The sequence below is a fragment of the Myxocyprinus asiaticus genome, chromosome 42 (genome assembly GCF_019703515.2).
Source record: "Myxocyprinus asiaticus isolate MX2 ecotype Aquarium Trade chromosome 42, UBuf_Myxa_2, whole genome shotgun sequence".
Taxonomy (NCBI): domain Eukaryota; kingdom Metazoa; phylum Chordata; class Actinopteri; order Cypriniformes; family Catostomidae; genus Myxocyprinus; species Myxocyprinus asiaticus.
In genome coordinates, this window is record NC_059385.1 from 16,943,521 (window position 1) to 16,969,356 (window position 25,836).

Sequence of the window (25,836 nt, forward strand, 5' to 3'; positions counted from 1 at the left end):
ACACCCCTGCTCCAAATGGTCTGATGGTAGGAACATTCCTTATTACGAAACTTACGTTTTTTATTTATTTATTTTTTTTAGTTTGACACCCCTGATTTGGAGCTTGATGTACTACCTTGATGTTTTTATGAATCTGTGGCAGTAGGGGTCAGTCAGCACAACTCCAGCTGTACAGTCAACATGCCTCCTCTAAACTTTTACTTAACAATTTAAATAAGATGTACTTATTTTTTTGCATATCAAATCACTTTATTGTCACACAGCCATATACACAAGTGCAATGGTGTGTGAAATTCTTGGGTGCAGTTCCGATCAACATAGCAGTCGTGACAGTGATGAGACATATACCAATTTACAATAACATCAAATTAACACAACACAATTTAAACATCTGTTATACACAATTACACTCAACAGTATACAAATAATAACATACACTGTACAGTATACAATATGCACTATATAGATACACATTATTCAATAAAAATAAAAAATAAAAATATATAAAAAAGTATATTTATATAGAATGTACAGTATTGACATTCAGGCTGTCGGTTGATAGTCAGTTGTTAAGAGAGAACATAATATAATAATAATAATATAATTTATGACAGTCCAGTGTGAGATATAGAGTAAGAGTAATAAAGTGCAGTGCTGATGTATTTTCATCGTGGGAGATCAAGAGTTCAGAAGTCTGATTGCTTGGGGGAAGAAGCTATCATGGAGTCGGCCGGTGTGGGTCCTGATGCTGCGATACCGCCTACCTGATGGTAGCAGTGAGAACAGCCCATGGCTCGGGTGGCTGGAGTCTCTGATGATCCTCCGAGCTTTTTTCACACACCGCCTTGTATATATTTCCTGGAGGGAGGGAAGCTCACCTCCGATGATGTGTCTGGCAGTTCGCACCACCCTTTGCAGTGCTTTGCGGTTGTGAGCGGTGCTATTGCCGTACCAGGCGGAGATGCAGCCAGTCAGGATGCTCTCCACAGTGCAGGTGTAGAACCGTGTGAGGATGTGGCGGTTCATTCCAAACTTCCTCAGCCGTCTCAGGAAGAAGAGGCGCTGATGAGCCTTCTTCACAACGACTTCAATGTGGATGGACCATGTGAGTTCCTCAGTGATGTGGACACCCAGGAACTTGAAGCTGCTGACTCTCTCCACTGGTGCTCCATTGATGGTGATGGGACTGTGTTCTCTGTCTTTTCTTCTGAAGTCCACCACAAGCTCCTTTGTCTTACTGACGTTGAGGGAGAGGTTGTGCTCCTGACACCAGTGTGTCAGAGTGTGCACCTCCTCTCTGTAGGCTGTTTCATCATTGTCAGTGATCAGATCTACCACCGTCGTGTCATCAGCAAACTTAATGATGGCATTGGAGCTGTGTGTTGCCACACAGTCATGTGTGTACAAGGAATACAGTAGTGGGCTGAGAACACAGCCCTGTGGGGCTCCAGTGTTGAGGGTCAGTGATGAGTATGAGATTATCTCATTACGATTGGTTTTACAAAAAATCTTAAGGGTCCTAAATATAGGCTTTATTTTCTTTATACAAAATATAATTTATTGTTTTTCTCCATTTGATTTTGGGGTGAAATATGTCCCGAAAATTTCTTGACATAACCATCATTAAAGCTCAAGTATGTAACTTTTTCTGTGTTAGAACACTTCTATCCCAGTGTTATATGTAGAGACAGCTAAGCTATTCGGTATATTTTCTCAAACTGAAAGCACAGTGTTTCTGTTTCGCTATGAAAATAGCACTCTTGTTTTAAGTGACCCTCTTAGACCTGCCCCAACAACGTTACTCAACCAATGGCGTGCGTTGGGGGCAGGACTTTTTTTTATTATTTTTATTTATTTATTTATTTTTATTTTTTTGACCAATGGCAGATGGGGGTTTGTTCAAAAAGCTGTTTTGAAAAAGTTTATTTTTGCAATTCCGTTTGGTGGCGCTAGTGGCACGGAAATTACATACTTTAGCTTTAACTTTATTGATGTTGTTGTGCAGGCATAAATGTTTGTACCATGTAGATGCATGTTTTTGTCACTTCTATACATTTTGGAGCTTGATTAACAAATGGAACTTTTTAAATCTTTTAGTTTGGTCTTGCAGTGATGTAATCCCTTAAGATCAGTACAGCTAATGCAATCTATCTTTTCTTTATAGATAAAGAGGATGGAGCCATTTCGACTTTGGTCATTCGAGGGTCAACAGATAATCTCATGGATGATATTGAGCGTGCCATTGATGATGGAGTCAACACCTTTAAAGTCCTTGTTAGGGTGAGATGGTTTAAAACTCCTCCTTCCAAAATCATTTGCAATTAAAATGGTTTAATCTGTAAGCAAATGGGACATTAACAGAACTATTTTCCTCTCAGGACAAGCGTCTCTGTCCTGGTGCTGGTGCCACTGAAATTGAGCTTGCCAAGCACCTAACCTCCTATGGAGAAGTGAGTAAATAAACCTCATTTCATTCTGCTGTTGGCAAAACTTCTGAACTGCAGTGTGTAAGAGATACTGTCCTCTTAAGACTTGCCCAAGCCTGGAGCAGTATGCAATCAAGAAGTACGCTGAGGCGTTTGAGGTATTTCCTCGTGCTCTGGCAGAGAACTCTGGCGTGAAGGGCAATGAGCTGATCTCCAAACTGTACGCTGCTCACCACGAGGGCAACAAGAACACAGGCTTTGACATTGAGGTGAAGCATCTACAGTGAATGCAACATCAGTTGAGAAATAGATCTAATATAAGTAGTACTTATGTTTTTAAACTGTGTTTAGGGAGAGGGACCCGCTGTGAGGGACATGATGGAGGCCGGCATCCTCGATCCATACCTAGTCAAACACTGGGGCATCAAAATGGCCACAAACGCTGCCATCACTGTTCTCCGCGTTGATCAGGTACCGTACAATTATTTCTGTGCATCAATTCAGTTTCTCATCCCATCCATATTTTCCCATTTGCTATCAGTTTAGGTGGTGTGTTAGCTTGTTTATTTTTCTGATGTGATATGTGTATGCCAGATCATTATGGCAAAGCCAGCAGGGGGACCCAAAGCCCCTAAACAGCAAGGACACTGGGACAAAGACAGTTGGGAAGAGGAGCCAGACAAATTTGATACACATCATTGATAAGAAATTAATAAATAAGGTGCCCAAAAACACGCCACTGTTTGTAGTGCTTAACCACAGGAGTGATGAAGGGGTCTGAAATGGGGCTGCATGATCACTGTGTGGAAGTTCTGCTTGAATTTGAGTTGACAATAAGAGTGTGGTCTAACAAAAGACTTTAGGTCACAGATTACTTTGTTCTCCCTTTACATTTGACTTGGGAAGCATTATACTGTATAATAAAATTAGCTGTTTTACTTGAAGACTTCACATATTGATAAATGTTTATTCAGATGTGGATGACCTTAGAATTTAGTGTTAATTCACCCAAAATGATCGTCTTTTACTCACCCTCATGATGTTCCATACCTTTATCACTTTTTTCAGTGGAACATAGAGAAATGTTAAAGAATCTTGATTTTTACTAACATCTTCCTAACAAGTAATACGGGTACGGAACAACATAGGGGGCTGTTCAGAGCGAACGTGTTCTTGCACTAAAAAGCTAGGTACAGTGTGGCGAACAGAACACAGGTGCTTTGAGATGCGTTTTTAAAAGTTAACATTTATTTTTTAGACACAGCGTCTAAAAACACAGTGCTCCTGTGCAAGATGCCCATTAGTCCAAGGCATTCATCTAGGGCATGTTTGTATAGAAAAACTAGTGATGTCCCAATTAACAAAATTGAGAATGACTACAAGTACCGATTCTTCCTTTTCAGGACTCGTCAATACGATACCTGTTTTTTGATTTTTTTTTTTTTTTTTTTTTTCTCTGAATTCGTTTCAACAGTTTATTTCAATTTTATCATCAAAATGGTGTTTAAATGAAGGAATTTATTAACTTGTTTAAACAAATAAAAATAGTGCAATTAATTGTCAACATATTGTATTTTTGTCAAATAAAGTACTTAAGTACTGTAAATACATTTAAGTACTTTATTTGTACTTAAAATCAAAAGTAATTGTATTATATTTATTAGTAGTAGTAGTAGTACAGTAAATATTAAATAGCTATACAGTAGTGATATATTTCTGTCATACTTTTTTTTTCCATTTAAATTTAGCTTTTATTTTGGCAGAAGCTTTTATTTTGAAGCCCTTTCCATTTCTGTGTTTTGACGGTAGATTCTCACTTCTGGTAAAGCGGGTTGCTATGTGACTCAAGGTGATTATTAAACCGCAAAAGGCTGCTGTGTAATTAAATAAATATGTAGTCTGTATGTGCCTCAAGCTTCAAAGTGAATTAGCACTCTGCTCGCGGTCATCTGCTACATACAGAGCATGCAATGTTCATGATGCCGTTTTCCCGTGTATGAGTCAAGGAGGTCTAAAAGATATGCGCGCTGGGATTTGCACAACACCGGCTCCACAAATTCACAGGTGCTCACATTTGAAGTGCGCAGCACATGCAAACTATGTATTTATCTCATTAAATCGCAGCCTTAGTGGTTTAATTATCACACTAGGACATAATGGGATTTAAATTTGTGTGCTGAATATTTACGGAATGACATTTGTATGTCAGATGTTATCAGTTTTGGGTATCGGAGCATTTTTACAAGCACGATTCCGATACCAGTATCGGGACATCCCTAAGAAAAAAGGGCAGCATCTTGTGGTGGGGCGGCACCCACACATTACCCCCCCCCCCCACAACAACAACTTTGGGGGCGTGTTGAAGGGGTTTCGCCCAGGGCGCCATACAAGCTAGAACCGCCACTGCCTTTAGTTCGTTTCTAATTATTACTAAATTGCATCTCTAATATATCAAACTTTTTGAATCTGGTTAGCCACTTCAAAAGCATCACACGGACTATCTCACAGCTGAAGTTGTTTCAAATTGTATGGCATTTTTTTGTTTTTAATAATTTTCACCTTGAATTTTGGCATGGTTTACTTGCATGTCGCATGCACTAAAATCAGTTTTTCCTCCCAGGAGGGAACACAGAGCAGTGCCCATGACAATGCTAATATTTGCACTGAATCAACAATATTGACTGTTTTAATGCTTTAAATGTCTGAACATGTCTACATTTTATCCTTCAGATTATCATGGCCAAGCCTGCTGGCGGACCCAAAGCTCCACAAGGAAAGAAGGACTGGGATGAGGATGAATGATGTCACTAGCCTGTGTGTTACTCCATGTTCCCCTCACTGTCTTAGCTCTTCAAGTGTTGTGTATTTAAAGTCTAGTTCCAATTTTTTTGTATTTTTTTTTGTTAGAAGCCATTAACAGTTGAGTGGCTTTGAGCTGTTTTTCTGGTCCAATTAAAAGGCACTTGAGCTGTCAACATGTCTCTGAATTGTTAAACTAAACTCTTCTTCCGTTGAGTTTTGAATTCTTGAAAACTGAATGGAACACCACAATGGTGTGATGCTGCATTAGGAGTTACATATTTTAGCAAAATATCATGGTTTTGTGAGCAAAAAAAAGCTTGATGTTTGTCGGGTTTTTTTGAGCAAAGTTATTTGCACCTCATGAGTGCACCTTAAAGGGATAGTTCACCCAAAAAAGAAAATCTCTCATCATTTACTCTCTCATGCCATCCCGGATATGTATGACTTTTTTTTCTGCAGAACACAAATTAATTTATTTTTTTTGAAGAATAAACTCCTCAACTCCTTTGGTCCATACAATACAAGAGAATGGTGACCAAATTTTTGAAGCTCCAAAAAAGCACATAAAGGCAGCATAAAAGTAATTCATAAGACTCCAGTGATTACCTTCATTTATTCTGTAGTGATATGGCAGGTGTGGGTAAGAAACATTAATATTGAAGTCCTTTTTTACTATCAATCTCCACTTTAACATTCACATTCTTTTGTTTTTGGCGAGTCACATTCTTTGTGCATATCGCCACCTACTGGGCAGGAAGGATAATTTATAATTCCAAATCCTCCCATTCATTTTAATACCAGTGGTCTGACACGGGCTAAATAGTATCTTGTTTTTTACCCAGCAGGGGTTGGTTAAGTCCAACATAATGCAGAAACAAATATTCGCGCCTACAAAAAAAATTATAACAGCATTATTTCCGATCAGATACCATTTACTACAATTATTGTTACTGAAATCTTCAAACTCTGTAAGAAGTTTTCAGAATATGTAATGTCGTGATGTGGTGGCTAGTTATAGTAGTAGCAATAACTGTGACAAGTATGGTTATTTGAAGGAAAACTGGTGACCATTTCAGTAAGGGAAAATGGTGATCATACGTAACAAACTCTAAAACGTATTTTTAAACTTTCGAAAGTAGTGATTGTAATTTTACCATTAGTTTGCATTTACCGGGAGCGCGCGCCAAGCGCGAGCTTGCTGCTGGATCACTGGATGCGCGTCGCGGCGTTAAACATGACTGCTCTCAGTAAGTCCATACCGCACAGCTGCTACGAGATCGGGCACACATGGGATCCCTCATGTATTGCCTCCACACTGCAGGTGACAGCCGGTGCCCTGGAGGTCTCTTTCAAAATATATGCTCCTCTGTATCTGGTGAGTATAAAGCGCGGATGTTTACGTTATTTTTCTAGCGCGTGAGCGCAGTTAGCATTTCAGCTACACCACCAGAGTCCTGCAGGACGATACAAGGGCCTCTGTATAGAGGAATCTCTCTATTATTTACACCAATCTATGGTCTCAACCCGTCGTGTTTTACACGTATAAGCCTTTAATATTTCAACGGAATGTTAGAGCATCGTTATCTTGCTCTGAAAATCTGTCGCAATGATACTGATCAACTGTCAAATACTCTGGGCGCAACTTTGTGCCAAAACGTCTGCTCTTTCGCTTTTCTTTCTGCATTAAAACTCTTGAAATGTATTGCATTAACATGATGTTGGACGTCCGCGAGCACAAATAATCGTGACACTTAATTTGATGATAAACAACCTGGTTTGCACAGTCGTTCTCATTGAACCGAAACTGCCCAATTTGAATCACTCTGCCTGCAAAACAAAGCTGAAAAGAGGATTTTAGGTCGAGATTAGATTGGTTATTTGACCTAGATGCCCATTGGCTCTTATTAAACTGGTCAAGTCAGTTGCTGTGTTTTGCATTGTCATTATGGTATTGTTGGCTTTGGATTCTGGAAATTTGGGTAACTTGGTAATCCTGTATGGGGTGATTCTTCTTCACCAGTTTGAAAGCAACTGATCATTAAAACAATGGCTCAATAGTGATTACTCATGGATCAGAGCCAGCAACCTTCAGGTTTCTAGGCCTGAACTTTAACTACTACACCACACCACACACCCACATTCAACCACAGGTCATTCTAGGAGTGTTGTCTCTGTAATAAGTGTATTGCAATTGTCTTTTGATAAAAGTGTCAGATAAATGACAAATTAGGAAATGTTTTGGTGAGTAATGGCATGACCCAAGACCATCAGTGAAAGTTTAGATTTTTTTTATTTATTTTTTTTTATTTTTTATACCAGTGTCATTGGATTCTATTTCATGGTGGTGCAATACCTGAACTGTAGGGTTGCAGTGTTGGCATTATTGGCATCTACTACAGTTTTGCAAAAACTGTGGCTCATGGTCCCTCATTGGAAAGTACACTATATGGTCAAAAGTAAATTTAGTGTACCTCAGTGATACTGGGATGAGTTGACAGACCAGTAAGGGTCACCATGTAACCACAAGACCTACAGAAACCGGTGTGTGTGAATAATACAATACCATTGCAGCCCAAGAAGATCTCGAAATCGCAATATAATGCATCGCAAAAGCTATAATGGCTTTGAATGGGCTATTCTTACTTTTCCCTATATAAAAAACTCAGAGTAGTTCAGATATAGTAAATGTTGTTATATTCATAAACCCCAGCCCTCTAGTTGTTCACGCTGAGCAGCGCAGCAATATGAAATGATTTATGCCTCGTACATCGCTATACTAATAGAGCATAAAAGCAGGTTAGCTATGACTATTTCCTTTTATGCTGAAGTTTATTATTTTATTTATATATATATACATATAAAGCCTCTCCATGATTTGAAATGAAGCACCCATAACTGTCACGTAACTAACGCTTTTTTATGGGTAAAAAGAAAAGAAAGGAGACAGTTCATCAACATGCGCAACCCGAGGCCAGTTATGGTCTTAAGCCAGTGTATACCTGTGTGATGGACGAAGCTGAGCTACAATCACACTGTGTACAATCGTACTGTGAATATTGTTATATCTTTTATGTTAGTCTCCATGTTGTTAACCTGTCATGTTCATTTGGAGCGCGCCACACACTGATCGGCAACTGATCAGATTGGTAGCGTCATTAAGACAAGCGCTATGAAATTATTTTTCTCTTCCTTATTCAGCCTTTGGTGGATTGACAACGTATCTAACTATAGCGTTTGCAGTATTTTTTGCAAAATCTCGATTTCTCGATTAAAAAACCCCAAAAACAATTGTGTCAAAACACAAATTCGAATTAATCGGAAAAACCGCCCAGCCCTAATTTTGACCCAAGAACCAGTTGTGACCATTCACCTTCGTTCTTTCTGGATGTTATGCAGCTTTAAATAGTTTTTGTACATCTATTAATCAAATTTGGCCTAAAATATTTAACATTTTCTCAAATTGAGCCCCTAGACCAAACTGTTCTCTGCTCCACTGGGTACTGCACCTTTTCCACAAATTGCAGACGTTTCTTTCAAATGGGGTTTGTGCACACATACACGTGTCTAAACACACACAGAGAGAGTTTTTTTTTTTATTTTATTTATTTTTTACAGTTTTGAACAGACAGTATGTTAGTAAATAATTTTACTAACATGATATGGTACAATGGGGCTAAAAGCCCCCCCAATGGTAAAAGACCTATTGCATATAATTTTCTCCTAAAACATTAGATGAACATTAGATGGCAGAAATATCTGTTATGGCACCTTCCTAATCCACTTTAACACTAGGAGTCTATAGACATTCATTATTGAAATAGGCATGGACTAAAGTTTAATTCTATAATTTACTGTTGATTTTCTACAAGCAGAATTAATCAGAAAATGTTGTTATATAGTTGAGATATTATAAAATGCCAAAAGTTATTGAAATAAACATAAATTGAGACGTCCTTGGCCAATGTTAGCAAAGTTTTAACAATTTTTTGATATCATTTATATACTTTGGGACCACAATAAACCCCTTTGTCAAGGGGGGTATTTAGCGCTGTTGTACACTAATCAAGAATTTATGCATTTTTAATGGTTCTCATTCACAATGTGGGTCAAAAATGACCCCAAGGAGAAAAGGAGGGTGCAGTTTCTAGAGACAATTGGAGGGATCATCAAATATGATCTTTGTATTATGGCTTGCAGGGTTCAGATATTTAAGCAAGGAATTTCTTAAACTTGGAAGTTTCATCTCGTGTTCTAGATTGCAGCCATCTTAAGACGACGGAAAAAGGATTACTACAAGAAAAGGCTGGTTCCTGAGATCCTGCAGTCCACGTCTTTCCTGACTGCAAATGGGGGCCTCTACATTGCATTCTTCTGCATTCTTCGGTAAGCTAACAAAATACTGTTTAAAAGCAGTTCTGAGAAATGTTTGCTCTGTGAGTGCTTTCCACGTGCATGGTCATTCGATCATGAGTTGTAAAACAACCTTTGAATCCCTGTCCTTATCAATGTGTTTAAAGTCTGAATACAAGAACACTCCCATCCATAAAGGATCCTGAAAGGGGTAGTTCAGCCAAAAATGAAATTTAAAGTCAGACTTTCCATTTTTGGTGAACTAGTCCTTTAACACATCAGATGCATTATGCACATAGAGAACGTTGAATTAATGACTAGTGTCCCGCATGACTGTTCCACTCATTTTTTTGGTTTAATTGAAATCCCTTTTAACTGCAACAAATGTTAACCAGCGATATTATGCTCAGTTGAAAGTGCCACAGTTCGTTTGAGCCCTCTGTTGTGTAGTTTATTCATGCAGACATTCTAAATATAAACGACCAGCTATGCTTCCATTGTTTCCTTCTTTCACTGTTTTTCAGGAGGTTGCTGGGACGTTTCTACTCCTGGTCAGCTGGTTTTGGTGCAGCACTGCCTGCCTCATACATCGCTATACTAATAGAGCGTAAAAGCAGGTTAGCTATGACTATTTCCTTTCATGCTGAAGTTTCATCTTTTCTCTTCTTCCGTCTTTTCCATAGAATGTGAAAGCAAGGTCTACAACAGCAGAATTCAGGGGCAACTTCAACATACAGAAATATGCTCTGATGGAAAAAAAGTAACGACTATACACACAGTTACTTTGTAATAACGTGCCGCAAAAGTTTAAAGCTTAGACAAAGGCCCATTTAGTCATGCATAAAACATGACTTTACTTATTACTAGTTTATTACTGCTTCATTACTTGTTTATACAGCAGATATTTCCAGCCCTGGATGCTGAATAATCAATACAGCATTCCAGCTGTGCTAAAATACACAATGTGTTAACAGCTATGAAGCAAAACACTTGTCCTCCTAGCTACTGTGTATATAACTTCACAGCACCCATAGAAAATACTTAATGAACACTTAATGAATTTGCATAAAGGAATAGTTCACCCAAAAATACAAATTCTCTCCTCGTCCTCATGCCATCCCAGAAGTGTATAGCTTTCTTTTTTCTGCAGAACACAAAGATTTTTTAGAAGAATATCTCAGCACTGTAGGTCCACACAATGCAAGTGAATGGTGGCCAGAACTTTGAAGCTCAATAAAGCACATAAATGTTGCGTAAAAGTAATTCATAAGACTCCAGTTGTGTAATCCTTGTCTCCAGAAGCGATGTGATATGTGTGGGTGAGAAACAGATCGATATTTAAGTCCTTTTTTAAGGATAAATCTCCACTTTCACATTCTTCTTCTTTTGTTTTTGGCGATTCGCATTTTTCGTGAATATCGCCACCTACTGGGCAGGGAGGAGAATTTAAAGTAAAAAAGGACTTAAAAATGGATCTGTCTAAGTCCTATTATAGTCTTAAGTCCTATAAAACATTTATTTAAGTCCTCTTTTTACTATAAATTCTCCTCCCTGCCTTGTATGTGGTGATATGCACGAAGAATGCAAATCGGCAAAAGAAGAGTAATGTGAATGTGAAAGTGGAGATTGATCACACACACCTATCATATTCTGAAGACATGAATTAAACCACTGTTGTTGTATGGGTTAATTCTGTGCTGCCTTTATGTGCTTTTTGGAGCTTCAAAGTTTTGGTCACCATTCACTTGCATCACTATGCATTGTATGGACTTGCAGAGCTGACATATTTTTCTAAAAATCTTCGTTTGTGTTCTGCAGAAGAAAGAAAGTCATAAACATCTGGGATGGCATGAGGCTAAGTAAATGATGAGAGAATTTAAAGTTTTGTGTGAATTATCCCTTTAACAACAAAGTTTTACTAACAGTTTGCATCCTTAATAATTTATTAGGCTGTAACCTTTTTATGAAAAGAAATTAGGCACTCACGGCTGTAATAGATTGTGAATGTACTTACAGTATAGCATGGCCTCTTGTAAACTCTATTGCTTAAATATTACATATATGTAGTATTTTATATTCTTACTCTTTGTTCTTTTACAGGAGAGGACTTCTAACAATTTATATGGCAAACCTGGTAAGACAATTTAGGATTTTTCTTTTTCAGTTCCGCTGCATTAATTCTTCTTGACAGTTCTTTCATACTTTCTCGACCATTTCCGGGCAGTAGTCAGCATCGCATCTGTTATCTGTCACTTATGTTACTTTTTCTGGCATGCTCTGGTCAAAACTGTCTGTTTCAAGAAAACCAAAGCTGATTTTGATCTTAAGTGCTTTGTGTCATTTCCAGGCAACAGAGACAATATTTCGGATGGCTGTCACTAGGGGTCTCGTTAAGCCTATGAAACATGGAGAGGTACTGTCACGTTTTTCTGAACCTTCATTGCTTCATGACTTAAGATCATTAAGCTATTACTCTTGATGCAATGGCATTTAACACATTTTCAAAAGTTTTATTGTTGAACTCAGCCAGCCGGTTGAACTGATCCTGACCTGATTATAAAAAGGGATTAAAGTTTTGATTTTTATGATGTTTATCTTGCTAATTCTACTTGTTTTTCAGGTTCTTCTGTTCTGCCTGACTGCATCTCTTTATATGTTTTTCTTCAGGTAAGTTTGTCAGGTTATTGCTGTAAGTAAAGAGATCTGTGAAGAAAACCTTTTGCCTATTTTGCTTTGGGATATAAAAACATTTTTCAAACAAAACTAAACTAAATTTGTCATATGCTGTGCTGTTAAATTACCATTTTTCGGTTTAGGATATTCAAAATTTAATTAGTGGTGTTTGCTAAGGCAAGCATCACCATTAATATGGGATATACTTACTATTACTAATACCTGAGGTGTGCGGTTCAAAACCTAGTTTGATTAAAAGAGTTTTCCCTTTGGGGGCCTGGGTACGCTGACTACCACCCCTGGAGTCATGAGTTCGAATCCAGGGCTTGCTGAGTGACTCCAGCCAGGTCTCCTAAGCAACCAAATTGGCCCGGTTGCTACGGAGGGTAGAGTCACATGGGGTAACCTCCTCGTGGTCGCTATAATGTGGTTCTCGCTCTCAGTGGGGCACGTGGTGAGTTGTGTGTGGATACCGTGGAGAATAGCTCTCTGTGGTAACGTGCTCAACAAGCCAGGTGATAAGACAAGCCACTGAGATTCGTCCTCTGCCATCCGAATTGAGGCGAGTCACTACGCCACCATGAGGACCTAGAGCACATTGGGAATTGGGCATTCCAAATTGGGGAGAAAAAGAGGAGAGAGAAAAAAAAAAGGGGTTTCCCTTTAACAACCATTAACTTTGATTTGTGATTTTGATTTGTTTTTTCAGATGTAAAGACGGACTGAATGGCTTTGCGTTCTCTGCCTTAAAGTAAGTGTTTATTATTAAGATTTATATGACATGACGTTAACATTCTTGTATTTGCTATTTTTATACTCCTGAGGATTTACAGTTAATCCTAAGGCATCAAAAGAAAACACCCTGTTCAGAGTATAAACTCTTATAAAGACTTTAGTTGATTTGTTAAAGAATATTATATGTCTGGCTGTGACAGATTTATAGTTGGGAAGGAGGAGATCCCGACACACTCTTGCCTCTCCGAGCATACGCACGCACAAGGCTCAGAGAGAGCCGTGGTACCACTGGAGCAAAGACCAGAGCACACGCCTGTCTCTAGGGGGAGCTGCATCAGAGCACTTACACGCAGACTGCTAGACTCAGTGTGAGTGTGACATATCCACTTGGCAAGCATACTTTCCAAACCTGTATTTGAGACTACGGTATTTTTAGTAGAAAATGCATTGGCCTCTTCATTCACTTGCTCATCAGCAGTCGTTCAAACTGTTACCACAAGTGTTTGAAACTTTTATTTACATTTAGTCGTATAGCAGACGATTTTATCTAAAACGACTTACAAATGAGGAATATAACAAGCAATTTGTAATACTAAAGTCAACACTATCTGAAGTTTTGCACTTCCAAGTTCCCAAAGTGGCTAGAGGACTAGAGAAGCTAGTGCAGGAGAAAGACAAGGAAAGTTTTTTTTAATTATTATTATTATTATTACAAATTAAATCATTTTCTTATTTGATTTAATTTGTAATAAATGTTAATTGTATTGGGGGGTCACGTGACGCTATGCAAGAGTTGGTCGCTTGAAGGCGAGCTCCGCTTAAACTTTGCTTCAGTTATCCTTTTAAGCAATATTAACCGGTGTGCTGGGAGGGCAGGATGTCGAAAAATTTGAAATCGTCGGGCTGTGGGGACATTAAAAAGCACTTACGTTCTCACATGTAGGACGCCTCGCAGGATCATGATGGCAGAGGTCCAGTCGATAGTGACAGCAGTCAGCTTCATGTCGTAGGTTGGGATATCTCGAACATTTATGCAGCACTAATGAAAATCTTGACCTACATGGAGGGCCTTGCAGAAATACCTAGAGCGATCACATCTATGGAGGCAAAACTTTCCACCCTGATCACAAGAATGGATGATGTTGAAAAACAGATAGAGTTTCTGGAGTGGGCCGAAAGAGACCTACAGGCTTACAGCCTGCTACCATGGCTGATGTGGAACGGGTGTGGAAAAAACTAGAGGATATTGAAAATCAGAGCAGACATAATAATGTTCGTATCATTGGAATCCCCGAGGGAAAGGAAGGTCGAGATATGGTGCAGTTTTGGGAGGGGCTTATTCCAAATTTGATCAACAAAGCGGGCTGCCGGCTCGAGATGAGCACGCGCACAGAGCCCTCGCTCATCTTCCCGGGGTGAGTGACAGACCCCGATCAATCCTGGCAAGATTCTTGTGGTCAGCTGACAGAGACTTTGTTCTACGAGTGGCGAGGAATAAAGGCAAGTTGTTCTGGGAGGACCTCAACATCATGGTTTTTCCAGACTTTGCTAAAGCGAAACAAGTGAAAGTGGGCGGATTCAAAAGTGTAAAAAATTACTGCACCAACTGAAGGTAAACTTTGCATTGCTTTTTCCTGCTAAGCTGAGAATTGACACCAAGGACGGACGTAAGACTTGCCCACGACAAGCTATGGCCTTCATTAAATCATTGGTGTGAGTGGGTAATTTTGCCTGCACTCGATCAACAATACAAACTACACATCGTGCATTTTACTGATGCAGTCTGAGAGGGTTGTTGTTCTGTTGTCTGCCCACTGGCTTCTGCCTGACTCTCTTTCTTTTTCCTTTTTTCTTTTTTTCTCCCCTGTTGACTTGTTAAGCTCATTCGTTCACTTTGTGGGTTCGATGTTATTGTTTACTGGGACCTATTTTATTTGATTTTTTTTATTTTATTGAACACACTATCGGTGTGTGTGTGTGTATATATATATATATATATATATATATATATATATATATATATATATATATATATATATATATATATATACATATATATATATATATATTACACACACACCGATCAGCCATGACATTAAAAACCACCTGCCTAATATTGTGTAGGCCCCCCTCGTGCCGTCAAAACAGCGCCAACCCGCATCTCAGAATAGCATTCTGAGATGCTATTCTTCTCACCACAATTGAACAGAGTGGTTATCTGAGTTACCATAGACTTTGTCAATTTGAACCAGTCTGGCCATTCTCTGTTGACCTATCTCATCAACAAGGCGTTTCCATCCGTAGAACAGCCACTCACTGAATGTTTTTTGTTTTTGGCACCATTCGGAGTAAATTCTAGAGACTGTTGTATGTGAAAATCCCAGGAGATCAGCAGTTACAGAAATACTCAAATCAGCCCATCTGGCACCAGCAATCATGCCACGCTCCAAATTTTTTCCCCCATTCTGATGGTTGATGTGAACATTAATTGAAGCTCCTGACCCGTATCTGACTGGCTGATTAGATAATCGCTTGGTGATTGTTGGTGCCAGATGGGCTGGTTTAAGTATTTCAGTAACTGCTGATCTCTTGGGATTTTTACACACAACAGTCTCTAGTATTTACTCACAATGGTGCCAAAAACAAATGTATGCAGTGCTTAGTACCTACCAAAAGTGGTCCAAGGAAGGACAACTGGTGAACCGGCGACAGGGTCATGGGCGCATGGAGAGCGAAGGCTAGCCCGTCTGGTCCGATCCCACAGAAGAGCTACTGTAGCACAAATTGCTGATGTGCGTAATGCTGGCCATGATGGAAAGGTGTCAGAAAACACAGTGCATCGCAGCTTACTGTGTATGGGGTTGCGTAGCCGCAGACCGGTCAGAGTGCCCATGCTGACTCCTGTCCACCACTGAAAGCGCCTACAATGGGCACTTGAGCATCAGAACTGGACCATGGATCAATGGAAGAAGGTGGCCTGGTCTGATGAATCACATTTTCTTTTAGATCATGTGGATGGCAAGGTGTGTGTGCGTTGCTTACCTGGGGAAGAGATGGCAGCAGGATGCACCATGGGAAGAAGGCAGGCCGGCTGAGGCAGTGTGATGCTCTGGGGCAATGTTCTGCTGGGAAACCTTGGGTCCTGGCATTCATGTGGATGTTACTTTGACCTGTACCACCTACCTAAAGATTGTTGCAGACCACACACACCCCTTCATGGCAACGGTATTCCCTGATGGCGGTGGCCTCTTTCAGCAGGATAATGCACCCTGCCACACTGCAAAAATGGTTCAGGAATGGTTTGAGGAACATGACAAAGAGATCAAGGTGTTGACTTGGCCTCCAAATTCCCCAGATCTCAATCCTATTGAGCATCTATGGGATGTGCTGGACCAACAAGTCCAATCCATGGAGGCTCCACCTTGCATCATACAGGACTTAAAGGATCTGCTGCTAACGTCTTGGTGACAGATACCACAGGACACCTTCAGAGGTCTTGTAGAGTCCATGCCTCGATGGGTCAGAGCTGTTTTTGAATCACGAGGGGGACCTACACAATGTTAGGGAGGTGGTTTTAATGTTGTGGCTGATCGGTGTATATGTGTGTGTGTGTGTGTAAAAATCACCGGACTTGAGCAATCTGGTTGCAATAGTGTCGCGGAAAATCTTGTGAGTGTGCATGGACTGTCGGATTTCCAAGCAATGGACAACAGTTGGGACTGTTATGCTCAAGGTTGAAGCGCATTTAGTTTTTTTCTGTTCTGTGGGTTAAGGATGTTATTGATGTTATGGGTACATCATTGTTGGATAGTGGTCTATATAATTTAGCCTTGGGTACACAATTTTTCTTTGCATGTCAACATGTCACACTTTTAATATAGGTAAAATTTTTCTCTCCCTGTGGAATGTTAATGGGCTGGGGCACCCTATAAAAAGAAGGAAGGTGGTATCTTTTCTTAAGCATTAAAAATGTAATATAGTGTTCCTTCAAGAAATGCAACTTTCTCCACAAGAAGCTGAAAAACTTGGCAGGGCATGGGGTGGGCATGTGTTTTGTAGTGCTGGTTCTAGTAAGAGCAGGGGAGTCATCACATTGATAAGTAAGCACTTACAATTTAAATGTCTCAAACAGATCAAGGATAATTTAGGAAGAGTCATTATTGTTTTGGCTGAAATACAGGGGCAAAATCTTATTTTGGCTAATATTTATGCACCCAACACTGATGATCCGAACTTTTTTATAGATCTTGAGGGGAAGCTACAAGCAGCTGGGATCCTTCATGATATGGTTTTGGTTGGAGAATTCAATCTTTTAATGGATCCAGTCCTTGATCATAGTGATTCAGAGGTGTGTAGACCCTTTAAAGCAATGTTGGCATTACGGAGGATGTGTAAAAATCTTGGTCTTACAGACATTTGGAGACTTCTGAATCCATCTGGGGAGGCTACATGTTTTGTTCATCAGTTCATAAGATTTACTCTAGAATAGATTTGATATCCAAGTCACTTATTCCATCTCCCACTGACTGCTCAATTGGAACATTTTAGTTTCAGATCATGCTTTGGTGTGTTTAGAGATGTTGCCGCATAGAGAGAAAAGAAAATCATATAGATGGCACTTTAGTACATCCCTTCTACAGGATCCATAATTTCAACAATTGTTAAAGACAGAAGTCAGTGTTTATGTAGAAATCAATTGGTCCTCAGTGTCCTCTGTAGGCGTGGCATGGGAGGCGCTTAAGGAAGTTCTTAGGGGGCGGATCATACAGTATGCCTCATTTATTAAAAAGATCAAAGCACAGGAATTCATAGAATTGAAAAGAGTATTAAAAGTGCCGAAAAGGAGTTCAAGCACCGAATGTCATCCAAAGGTCTTAGAGAGTTGACTCAGCTAATGTATAGGTACAGTACTATTTTGTCACAGAAGGTAGAGCTTTGGTTATTCAGGGCAAGACAGACATACTTTGAGTCGGGGGACAAAGCAGGGAAACCACTTGCCAGATACATAAAACAGAGAGAGTTTTTTTCCCACCATTTCTTCAGTGAAGTCTTATGGAAGCAATATATTCTGCCACAGATAAAAATAAGGTCTTTAAAGAATTCTATTTCTATCTTTATAGCTCCACGTCTATGTCTACCGATAAGGATATTAGCAACTTTGTAGAGCCATTAGAACTTCCTAAATTTACAAGTGGTCAGAAAGACTTTCTTGGCTCAGATATTACTTTAGAGGACCTTGTTGTGGTAATTAAAGCCACTGGGACTAGATGGTTTTTGCCGCAGAATTTTTAGATCTTATGTCACGGAACTGGCTCCACTTATGTTAGAAGTTTACACAGAGTCATTAAAGAAAGGTGAACTACCACCAACCATGACGCAAGCCCTGATCAATCTCATTCTTAAAAAAAGATAAAGAACCAAATGAATGTAAGAGTTATCGTCCAATTTCCCTGATCAAGTTAGATGTAAAAAATATTGTCTAAAATTTTGGCTAATTGATTAAGCAGAGTAATTACATCTATTATACATATAGATCAAGTGGGGTTTATTCGTGGTCATAGTTCTTCTGATAATATTAGATGTTTTATAAATATTATGGGTCAGCAGCAAATGATCAGACCCCTTTCGCTGCCATCTCACTTGACGCAGAGAAGGCGTTTGATAGGGTGTAATGGGACTATCTTTTTAAGATTTTGGAAGTTCACAGGTTTAAGGAACACTTTTATTGGGTGGATTAAGTTACTTGATAAACAACTGTTAGCGGCAGTGCAAACCAATAGATTCATTTCAGATTTTTTTCTCATGGTAGGGGAACCCGGCAAGGCTGTTCTCTCTCCCCTTGTTCTGTCTTGCCCTGGAACCTTTAGCAGCCGTATTTAGAAAAGAGGATGGTTTTCCTGGTATTGTAGCAGGAGGTGTTGTGCATAAACTTCTATTCTATGCAGATTTTATATTATTATTTGTCTCCGACCCTAGTAGACCTATGTCTAGCCTCCATAGAATTATTCATTCTTTCTCCAGATTTTTAGGATATAGGGTGAATTGGTCTAAATCTGAAGCTCTTGCTATGACAGCATATTGCCCTGCCATGGCTTTCCAACCTGGTGCTTTTCAATGGCTCAAGCAAGGCATTAGGTATTTAGGCATTTTATTTCCAGCAAATTTGAGAGATTTATTTAGTTAATTTTGACTCGTTAATGAAAAGGTTCTCGTGTGATGGGGATAGGTGGGCTTCACAACATTTGTCTATGGCAGGGAAGGTCAATATTATACAAATGAATTGTATCCCCAAATTCAATTATCTACTACAGTTTCTCCCTCTAGAAGTTCATCTTTCTTATTTTAAACAATTTGATAGAATATTCAAGTCTTTTATTTAGAATGGTAAACAACCTCAGTTGCATTTCATTAAGTTACATAGACCAATTGACAAAGGAGGTTTAGGCCTCCCAAAAATTTTGTTTTAATACTATGCTTTTAGTCTCAGACACTTGGCCCATTGGTTTCTTCCACCTGAGAGAGAGCCCCTCCCTGGTACAATATTGAACAAGTGGTCCTCGCCCCAATCTCACCATTGCAAAGTCTTTCTATCAAATTGCCTAGATAAGTGAAATATTCATCCCATTATTTCACACTTACATTCAGTATGGACAAAGATTTCCTGTATGTTCAATTTTGATACTTACCTAAATGTTTCCTCAACCATATGGCTGAACCCCAAATTATGTATTAACAAGTCCCCCTTTTGCTGGAAAGTATGAATCGAGAAGGGTGTTGCTACACTTGTTGACCTTTAAGAAAACAGAGCTTTGAGATCATTTGAAAATATAACACAGAAATTTGGAATTTCTAGGTCTCAATTTTTCAGGTATTTACTGTTGCGCCATCTACTTTGTACTATATTTGGTGGTAGTACTCAGCCCCCTAAAGCTGCAGACACTCTCTGTATGGTGCTGTATGGGTTAAGATTTTGCATTGTTTCTACTGGACTCCCTCTAAATTGTTTAGGTTTGGTTTAAAAGACACACCTGCGATGTCAGTTGGAGGATGGAGACATAGCCCATGCTCTTTGGTTCTGTGCTAAGAATTCAAGAATTCTGGTTGAAGGTCCAGAATTTTATCTGTGAGGGTTTTAGATACTCAGATTTTATTTTGCCCCAGACTATGTATATTGGGAGTTGGAGCAGTTATTATAATAGGTGACAAATATACAAAAAGCTCGGTCCAAACTTGTGTAATGATCGGCAGACAAATAAATTGTACAGGATGGAAGTCAAAAGGCACTCCCTCATTTCAAGAATGGTTCACCGAATTGGGCAGGGTGGTGGTATTCGAAAAGGTGTCATACAGACAGCTTGGCAGATTAGATGCATATGGTAAGAAATGGGACAAATATATGACCTTTCTGGAGGGCTTTCAGTGAGGATCATGTGGAGAGAAACATGATTGTGGTTGAAATTGTGAATCGTATCCTTTGTGGAATTTTTCTATTTCTCCTCTTTATTTGTTGATTTTTGTAGTTTCATTTTCTCAAATATTTCTTTTTTTTGTTTGTTTGTTTATAAGTGTGCAACTCAGGCTTTGACCACAGGGATATTAGTTAAGGCACAGGGTGGGGTTGGGATTTCGGAGGGGAAAAGGGAAATAATGGGGGTTAAAAGTTGATTCTGTACTCTGTAACTTTTTATTTTTTTATTTTTTTTTTATAGATATTTGTAACTAAAGACTTTGAATCAATTGCAGCATCATATACAACATAAGTTTGTCTCCATCTTTCTGTGAAGTTAAATGTGAAAATGCGTCCTGATTATTTTACCAAAAAAAAAATAAAAAAATCAGGTGGCTTTATGCAAGGAATGTTACAAAAACAGTATGTGTGGCCACATGGAGTTCTGGGGGGAAAATCCACTGAGGTAAAAGTAGTTGGAAGTTGCACAAGTCTCACCTTCTCTTTAATAGATGGTTTTATTTTAAGAGCTCACGTGACTTACACCAGCAAGGGTCAGACTATTGTTGAAAACATTTCAGACCTTCCTAATCAAGTTACCGGCCAACTAGTGAGTAACTCCTTTTTATTTTTAGCTTGAAGTGTTTTAATTTTCAATCCTGCTCCATTGTCCTGTGTGTATGTCCACTTGCTTCGTAACATATGGTGTGTTTGCAGTCATTTTGCATGTCTTGTCCTCTTCAGATGCAAGCATGGACCCAGACATAGATGTTGCAAACACTATCAAGACAACTGCATCTCCTACTGTGTTAAAGTAAGAGTCTAAGACCTCATATCCTGCTGTCATTCAAACTATTTGTCTGTTTGTTCTGAGTGCTTGTGTTTGAAAGGGAGAGAGACAGAGGATGTGAGAGTATAAATATGAAGGCTGTCGATAACAGTGCCCTTTGCTCACTAACTGAGAGCTGGTTGCAAGTTGCAAGCCGAAGAGCAGCTTCTTAAACACTTCAAGGATTTTGTTGCCTTATATTTTTAAAGGGTTTCATCCGGATGTTCAGTGTGGGTTATCTCATTCAGTGCTGTTTGAAGGTGCCATCAGCATTCAGACATGTCTTCACCAAACCCTCTCGTCTGCTCTCGCTGCTCTACAACAAAGAGAACTTCCAGCTAGGAGCTTTCCTGGGATCTTTTGTCAGTATATATAAGGTACTTTGACTCCTCTACTGTTTTTCCTATGAGACAGTGATTTGTCTTTGGAACTTTTAGTGGGTTTTGTTTGTATTCCGCTTTGTCAGTGAAATCTCCATCTCTCTTCTATTTTTCGAAAGGGCACAAGCTGTTTACTGAGATGGATGCGTAACCTGGATGATGAGCTTCACGCTCTTATAGCAGGTAAATTGGTTGTTGAACCCATTGCCTACCAAATCGACTGCAACCGATTGACTTTGCACAGTCTTCTGAAGTTCTCGGTTCTCTCTTTTCAGGTTTTCTTGCCGGCATCTCAATGTTCTTCTACAAGAGCACCTCCATCTCCATGTACCTCTTCTCCAAACTAGTGGAGGTAATTATTAACTTACCTTTTTGGGTGTTCTCAGATCAGCAGGTCTTGCTTCACATGAACTTTTATGCTACTTTTATACTTAGAGAACAATGCTGCCCCTACAAAGCCAAAACGCTGTAATTACGGCAACATTCAAAGTAAAAAAAAAAAAAAACGTTTTTAAAGTTTGTTTTTATTGTCCAGTCAATTACGAATTAAACAGTTGCGTGAAGCCCATCTGTCATAGGACAGATCATAGAGACCCAATTAGAGACCCAATTAGAGGCCCAATTTCATTTATAACTCAGTAAGAATTTGACAAAATGTGTAGTTACTGCATTTCCCCTTTTGAAGTGCAGCATGAAACAATACAACATTTAAATTCACACTTGTACATTTTGCATATAGTTGATGGCGTTTGTCAGTTATGTTTAGTATTTTATACTATACTTTTAGGAGAGTTATATTTACATTATATCTGTATAGATATGTATGCTGTAGTAGTAATTTCTGTTTTTATAGACACTGTATTTCAAAGGGATTGAGGCAGGCAGGTTTCCATACTTCCCTGAGGCTGACACAATAGTCTATGCCATCTCCACCGCCGTCTGTTTCCAAGCGGTAAGTAAAAAAAATGAGCACCTTTTGAATACCCAAGGACAGTTTATATCAAGGGAAAATGAAATCGTCATTAAAATGCAGTAGTTGTTAGAAGCCAATGCAGCTTGTTACTTACTGATGCTTTAGTCATTTATTGAATGAGAATCTGCACTTGAATATGCCACAAACGATAATTGTCATCATCTGATCATTAATTATGGAACTGAAATGAATGTTCTATTATTACTATTTGGGTTGTCTTGAGTTAATGCTAATAAGCGGGACAAAAAATCAGATGTGTGTCAAAATGTCAGATCTGTGGATTAGGCTTTGCAGCCTAATAGACTTGCTGCTGTATATTAAGTGTATAAGAAAATTATTTTTAATAATTTGTGCTCTTAAATTATTTCTTTATTACTGACTGTTTACTTGGAAAAATTACTTGTAAAAACTGGGAAGCAGAAAGTCAGAAATACTTGAATGCTACATGCCATTATTTTCATTTAATTAATTTAATTGATCTTAAATGTATATATTTTCAACATTATTTAAAATTTCTATAATGTAACATTTTAAGATAAATTTTATACAATTTATTTTTATATCATTTAAAATTAATATAATTCAATTGTATCTGTTTTCTTACATCTACATTTTTGTATCTACTAATGTCTTTTCTAGCTCTGTAAAACAACTGTGAGTTTTTATTATTATTTATTATTTATTCATTATTATTTTTATTAATTTGTTAGCATTTTATTAATGTTTATTAAATTTTGTTATATAAAATATATTATTATTTTATAACATATTTTGTTAATATAAATATTTAAATTTTTAAGTAAAGGAGTGAGTTCAATAGCATATTAGTTTTGCTGTGGTATCAAAATTGGTGTCAAGAATCATGAATCTCTTATTGGGATCGACTACTGAGTTTTTGTGACAGTCATAGTTACCAGGGATTGTTATCTGTTGAAGATTAAGATGAAGTGTGTGATTTCTGCGCAAGTTGCAGAAAGAAACATTGTTTTCAAACAGCTTTCTGAAAACACCCTACTTCTGCCATTGGTCGAGCAAATAGTTGATCCCGCCCCAAATTCACACCATTGCTTGAGCCGATGTTGCTGTATCTGGCTGGTTGGGTTGCTCAAAATAAACCCAGCAATATTAAAAGTGCCACAGTGTTAACACTTTTCGGGGGAATCATCCTAAAAATTGTTTACTTACAGTTGTCACTGCATGTAAAGCAGTGATAGAAGAAAGTATTGTAACGTGCAAGTATTTTTCTTTAACATGTCATGGGCTGATCTGAGCTATGTTGGATTTTGTGCTTATCTTAGGCTGTTATGGAAGTGCAAACTCTGAGACCCTCATACTGGAAGTTTCTTCTGCGGTTGACGAAGGGCAGGTGTGTATTAGTTGAAAAATGCGATTGATTATGTGTATTTGAACTGCTGGTACATTGTAAATGATTGATCTCATTCTTCAGGTTTGCTCTGATGAACAGAAAAGTGCTTGATACATTTGGAACTGAGGCTTCCAGAAATTTTGGTAACTTCACACCTAAACTGGACCCCAGATATGTGCTGTGTCCCATGGACATGGATGTGCAGCTGGGCTGACGGACCTTGGGTTGCCAGTGAGATGTCTTCCCATAAACCAAGAATGACATGGCAATCTCTCTCACGATATTGCACACACTTGCTCTCTATTATATTCCCTTGCCCAGGAACTCTGTCATTAAATGAGAGGTGAATGTGTGAAGGCAGTTATAAGTTTACTTTAATGATGTGGATATAAAACATTTTGTAATGTAATCACTGCAGGCAAGATGTGTGCACAATATCAGCACTGGTTCAGTTGAAGATAATTTGAAGTTCATAGGAAAATAGTTGCTTGTTATTTAATATATCCTCAAGGGCACAATGGTGACAGAGAATGTGTTCACAAGAACTCAGAAATTCCTGTATGGTCCCTGCATGGGATCTGACCTGCAATCTTTGTGTTTCATAGTGTATAGAGCATTAACCATTGGGCATTGAGAACAATTTTATTGAATGTTTTTTAATCAGATGTATTGAAATGTTCACACACTGCTGTTTACAACACAGCGTCGAGTACCTCAGAAGGTTAAACTGGGATGCTTGATTATTGTTCGGTCATTTTCATTTCAAATTCTGTCGTTTGGTTCGCAAAATAGAGCAAATCTGAAATGAACTTTCTGTATCTGCCATAGTCACGGTATGCGGGTTAAGCCATCTAAAAAAAAAAAAAAAAAAAGGATCTTACTGACATCAGGGTTGTATTCGAGCTCTTCTTTATACTCAGTGTGGTCTTTGTCCTTACAGATAGAAATATATTGAGACATTCTCTACATCAGAAGTAGAGGTGTGAAAGTTATTAGGGCGAAACACTTATAGCCTACCCTTTTTTTTTGTTTTGTTTGGCAATTATTTGAATGGACTTTCTTTTTCAGTAGCAGAACTTTTTTTATTTTATTTTTATTAGCAATAACAATAATACTTAAAAAGTAAAATCTGACAATATTATCAGAGTATTGCTGTGTATTTGAAACTGTAATTTATGTAAAAAAAGCCTTATGTCTTTGGTGTTTGTATAAAGGCAAAAGCTTTATATAAAAATAATTTTTAAGTTTTAAGAGTGTTTTATTTAACTAAATGTAGAAGTATGTTGTTGGGTATATTTTGTTAAACCATTCCACTTCTGGGAAAAGTTAAGTCAGATATGGCGTCAGTTTAGGGCCAAAAGATTATTTAAACATCAAATTTTAATATCAACAAAAGTTTATATTGATGTTAATATTATAATGATAAATTGGAATACATTTCTGAAATGACAAAGTGAGAATTCGGATGTATTCTTACGTAAAGTTTGGTTCTAGCAAACCTACATTCTCTTACATTTGCATTGACACTGAAACATACAATACTGACATAATGACAGCATCTAAATCATCATTTTACATATTAACACCTATAGAAATGTAAAAAAGTTTACATGTGCTGTTTGAATTGATTTATATTGAATAGTTCATAGAATTAATCAGTTAATTTCATTTAATTTATAATCAATGAGATTAGTTAAATGTCATCACATTTATTTAATGCAGTTGACATTATAATATGACATTTTAATGGATTCATTCAGTTCTGTGTGATTTCTGCTGCCCTATACAACATTTTAAATAAGGATTATATCACTTTAACCAAGACTTTAAAATGAATAAAAACTCTTTATATAAA

The 25,836-nt window shown here is 38.2% G+C and overlaps 2 protein-coding genes across 4 annotated transcripts in view; both read left to right on the plus strand.

The window, feature by feature from the left end:
- Positions 1 to 5,401, plus strand: part of LOC127432835 (T-complex protein 1 subunit theta) — a 9,727-nt gene extending 4,326 nt beyond the window's left edge. Inside the window, exons 11-16 of one of the 2 annotated variants that reach the window (XM_051684274.1) lie at positions 2,165 to 2,280; positions 2,379 to 2,450; positions 2,531 to 2,695; positions 2,778 to 2,897; positions 3,021 to 3,147; positions 5,157 to 5,401. In XM_051684274.1, the coding sequence (XP_051540234.1) occupies positions 2,165 to 2,280; positions 2,379 to 2,450; positions 2,531 to 2,695; positions 2,778 to 2,897; positions 3,021 to 3,128 (581 nt within the window). In that variant the 3' untranslated portion in view covers positions 3,129 to 3,147; positions 5,157 to 5,401. The remainder of the gene's footprint in view (positions 1 to 2,164; positions 2,281 to 2,378; positions 2,451 to 2,530; positions 2,696 to 2,777; positions 2,898 to 3,020; positions 3,148 to 5,156) is intronic. The other variant, XM_051684275.1, reaches the window with a different exon arrangement.
- A 1,011-nt stretch (positions 5,402 to 6,412) lies between these two features.
- LOC127432813 (transmembrane protein 135-like) lies at positions 6,413 to 25,218 on the plus strand. 2 transcript variants are annotated; one of them, XM_051684239.1, is made up of 15 exons: positions 6,413 to 6,603; positions 9,484 to 9,611; positions 10,103 to 10,195; positions 11,679 to 11,712; positions 11,926 to 11,991; positions 12,199 to 12,245; positions 12,961 to 13,002; positions 13,187 to 13,354; positions 21,178 to 21,247; positions 21,472 to 21,639; positions 21,762 to 21,825; positions 21,918 to 21,994; positions 22,496 to 22,594; positions 23,914 to 23,981; positions 24,063 to 25,218. In XM_051684239.1, exons 1-15 carry the CDS (start codon positions 6,442 to 6,444, stop codon positions 24,193 to 24,195), a joined length of 1,419 nt encoding a protein of 472 aa, XP_051540199.1. In that variant the 5' UTR covers positions 6,413 to 6,441; the 3' UTR covers positions 24,196 to 25,218. The 2 variants fall into 2 exon arrangements, with proteins under 2 accessions (XP_051540199.1, XP_051540200.1); XM_051684240.1 differs by lacking the exon at positions 13,187 to 13,354.
- The last annotated feature ends 618 nt before the right edge of the window (positions 25,219 to 25,836 follow it).

Coding starts and splice junctions, on each gene's coding strand:
- LOC127432813 (XM_051684239.1), top strand. CDS start 6,442: ATGCGCGTCGCGGCGTTAAACATGACTGCTCTCAGTAAGTCCATACCG. Junction 6,604..9,483: donor TATATGCTCCTCTGTATCTG/GTGAGTATAAAG, acceptor CTCGTGTTCTAG/ATTGCAGCCATCTTAAGACG. Junction 11,992..12,198: donor AGCCTATGAAACATGGAGAG/GTACTGTCACGT, acceptor CTTGTTTTTCAG/GTTCTTCTGTTCTGCCTGAC.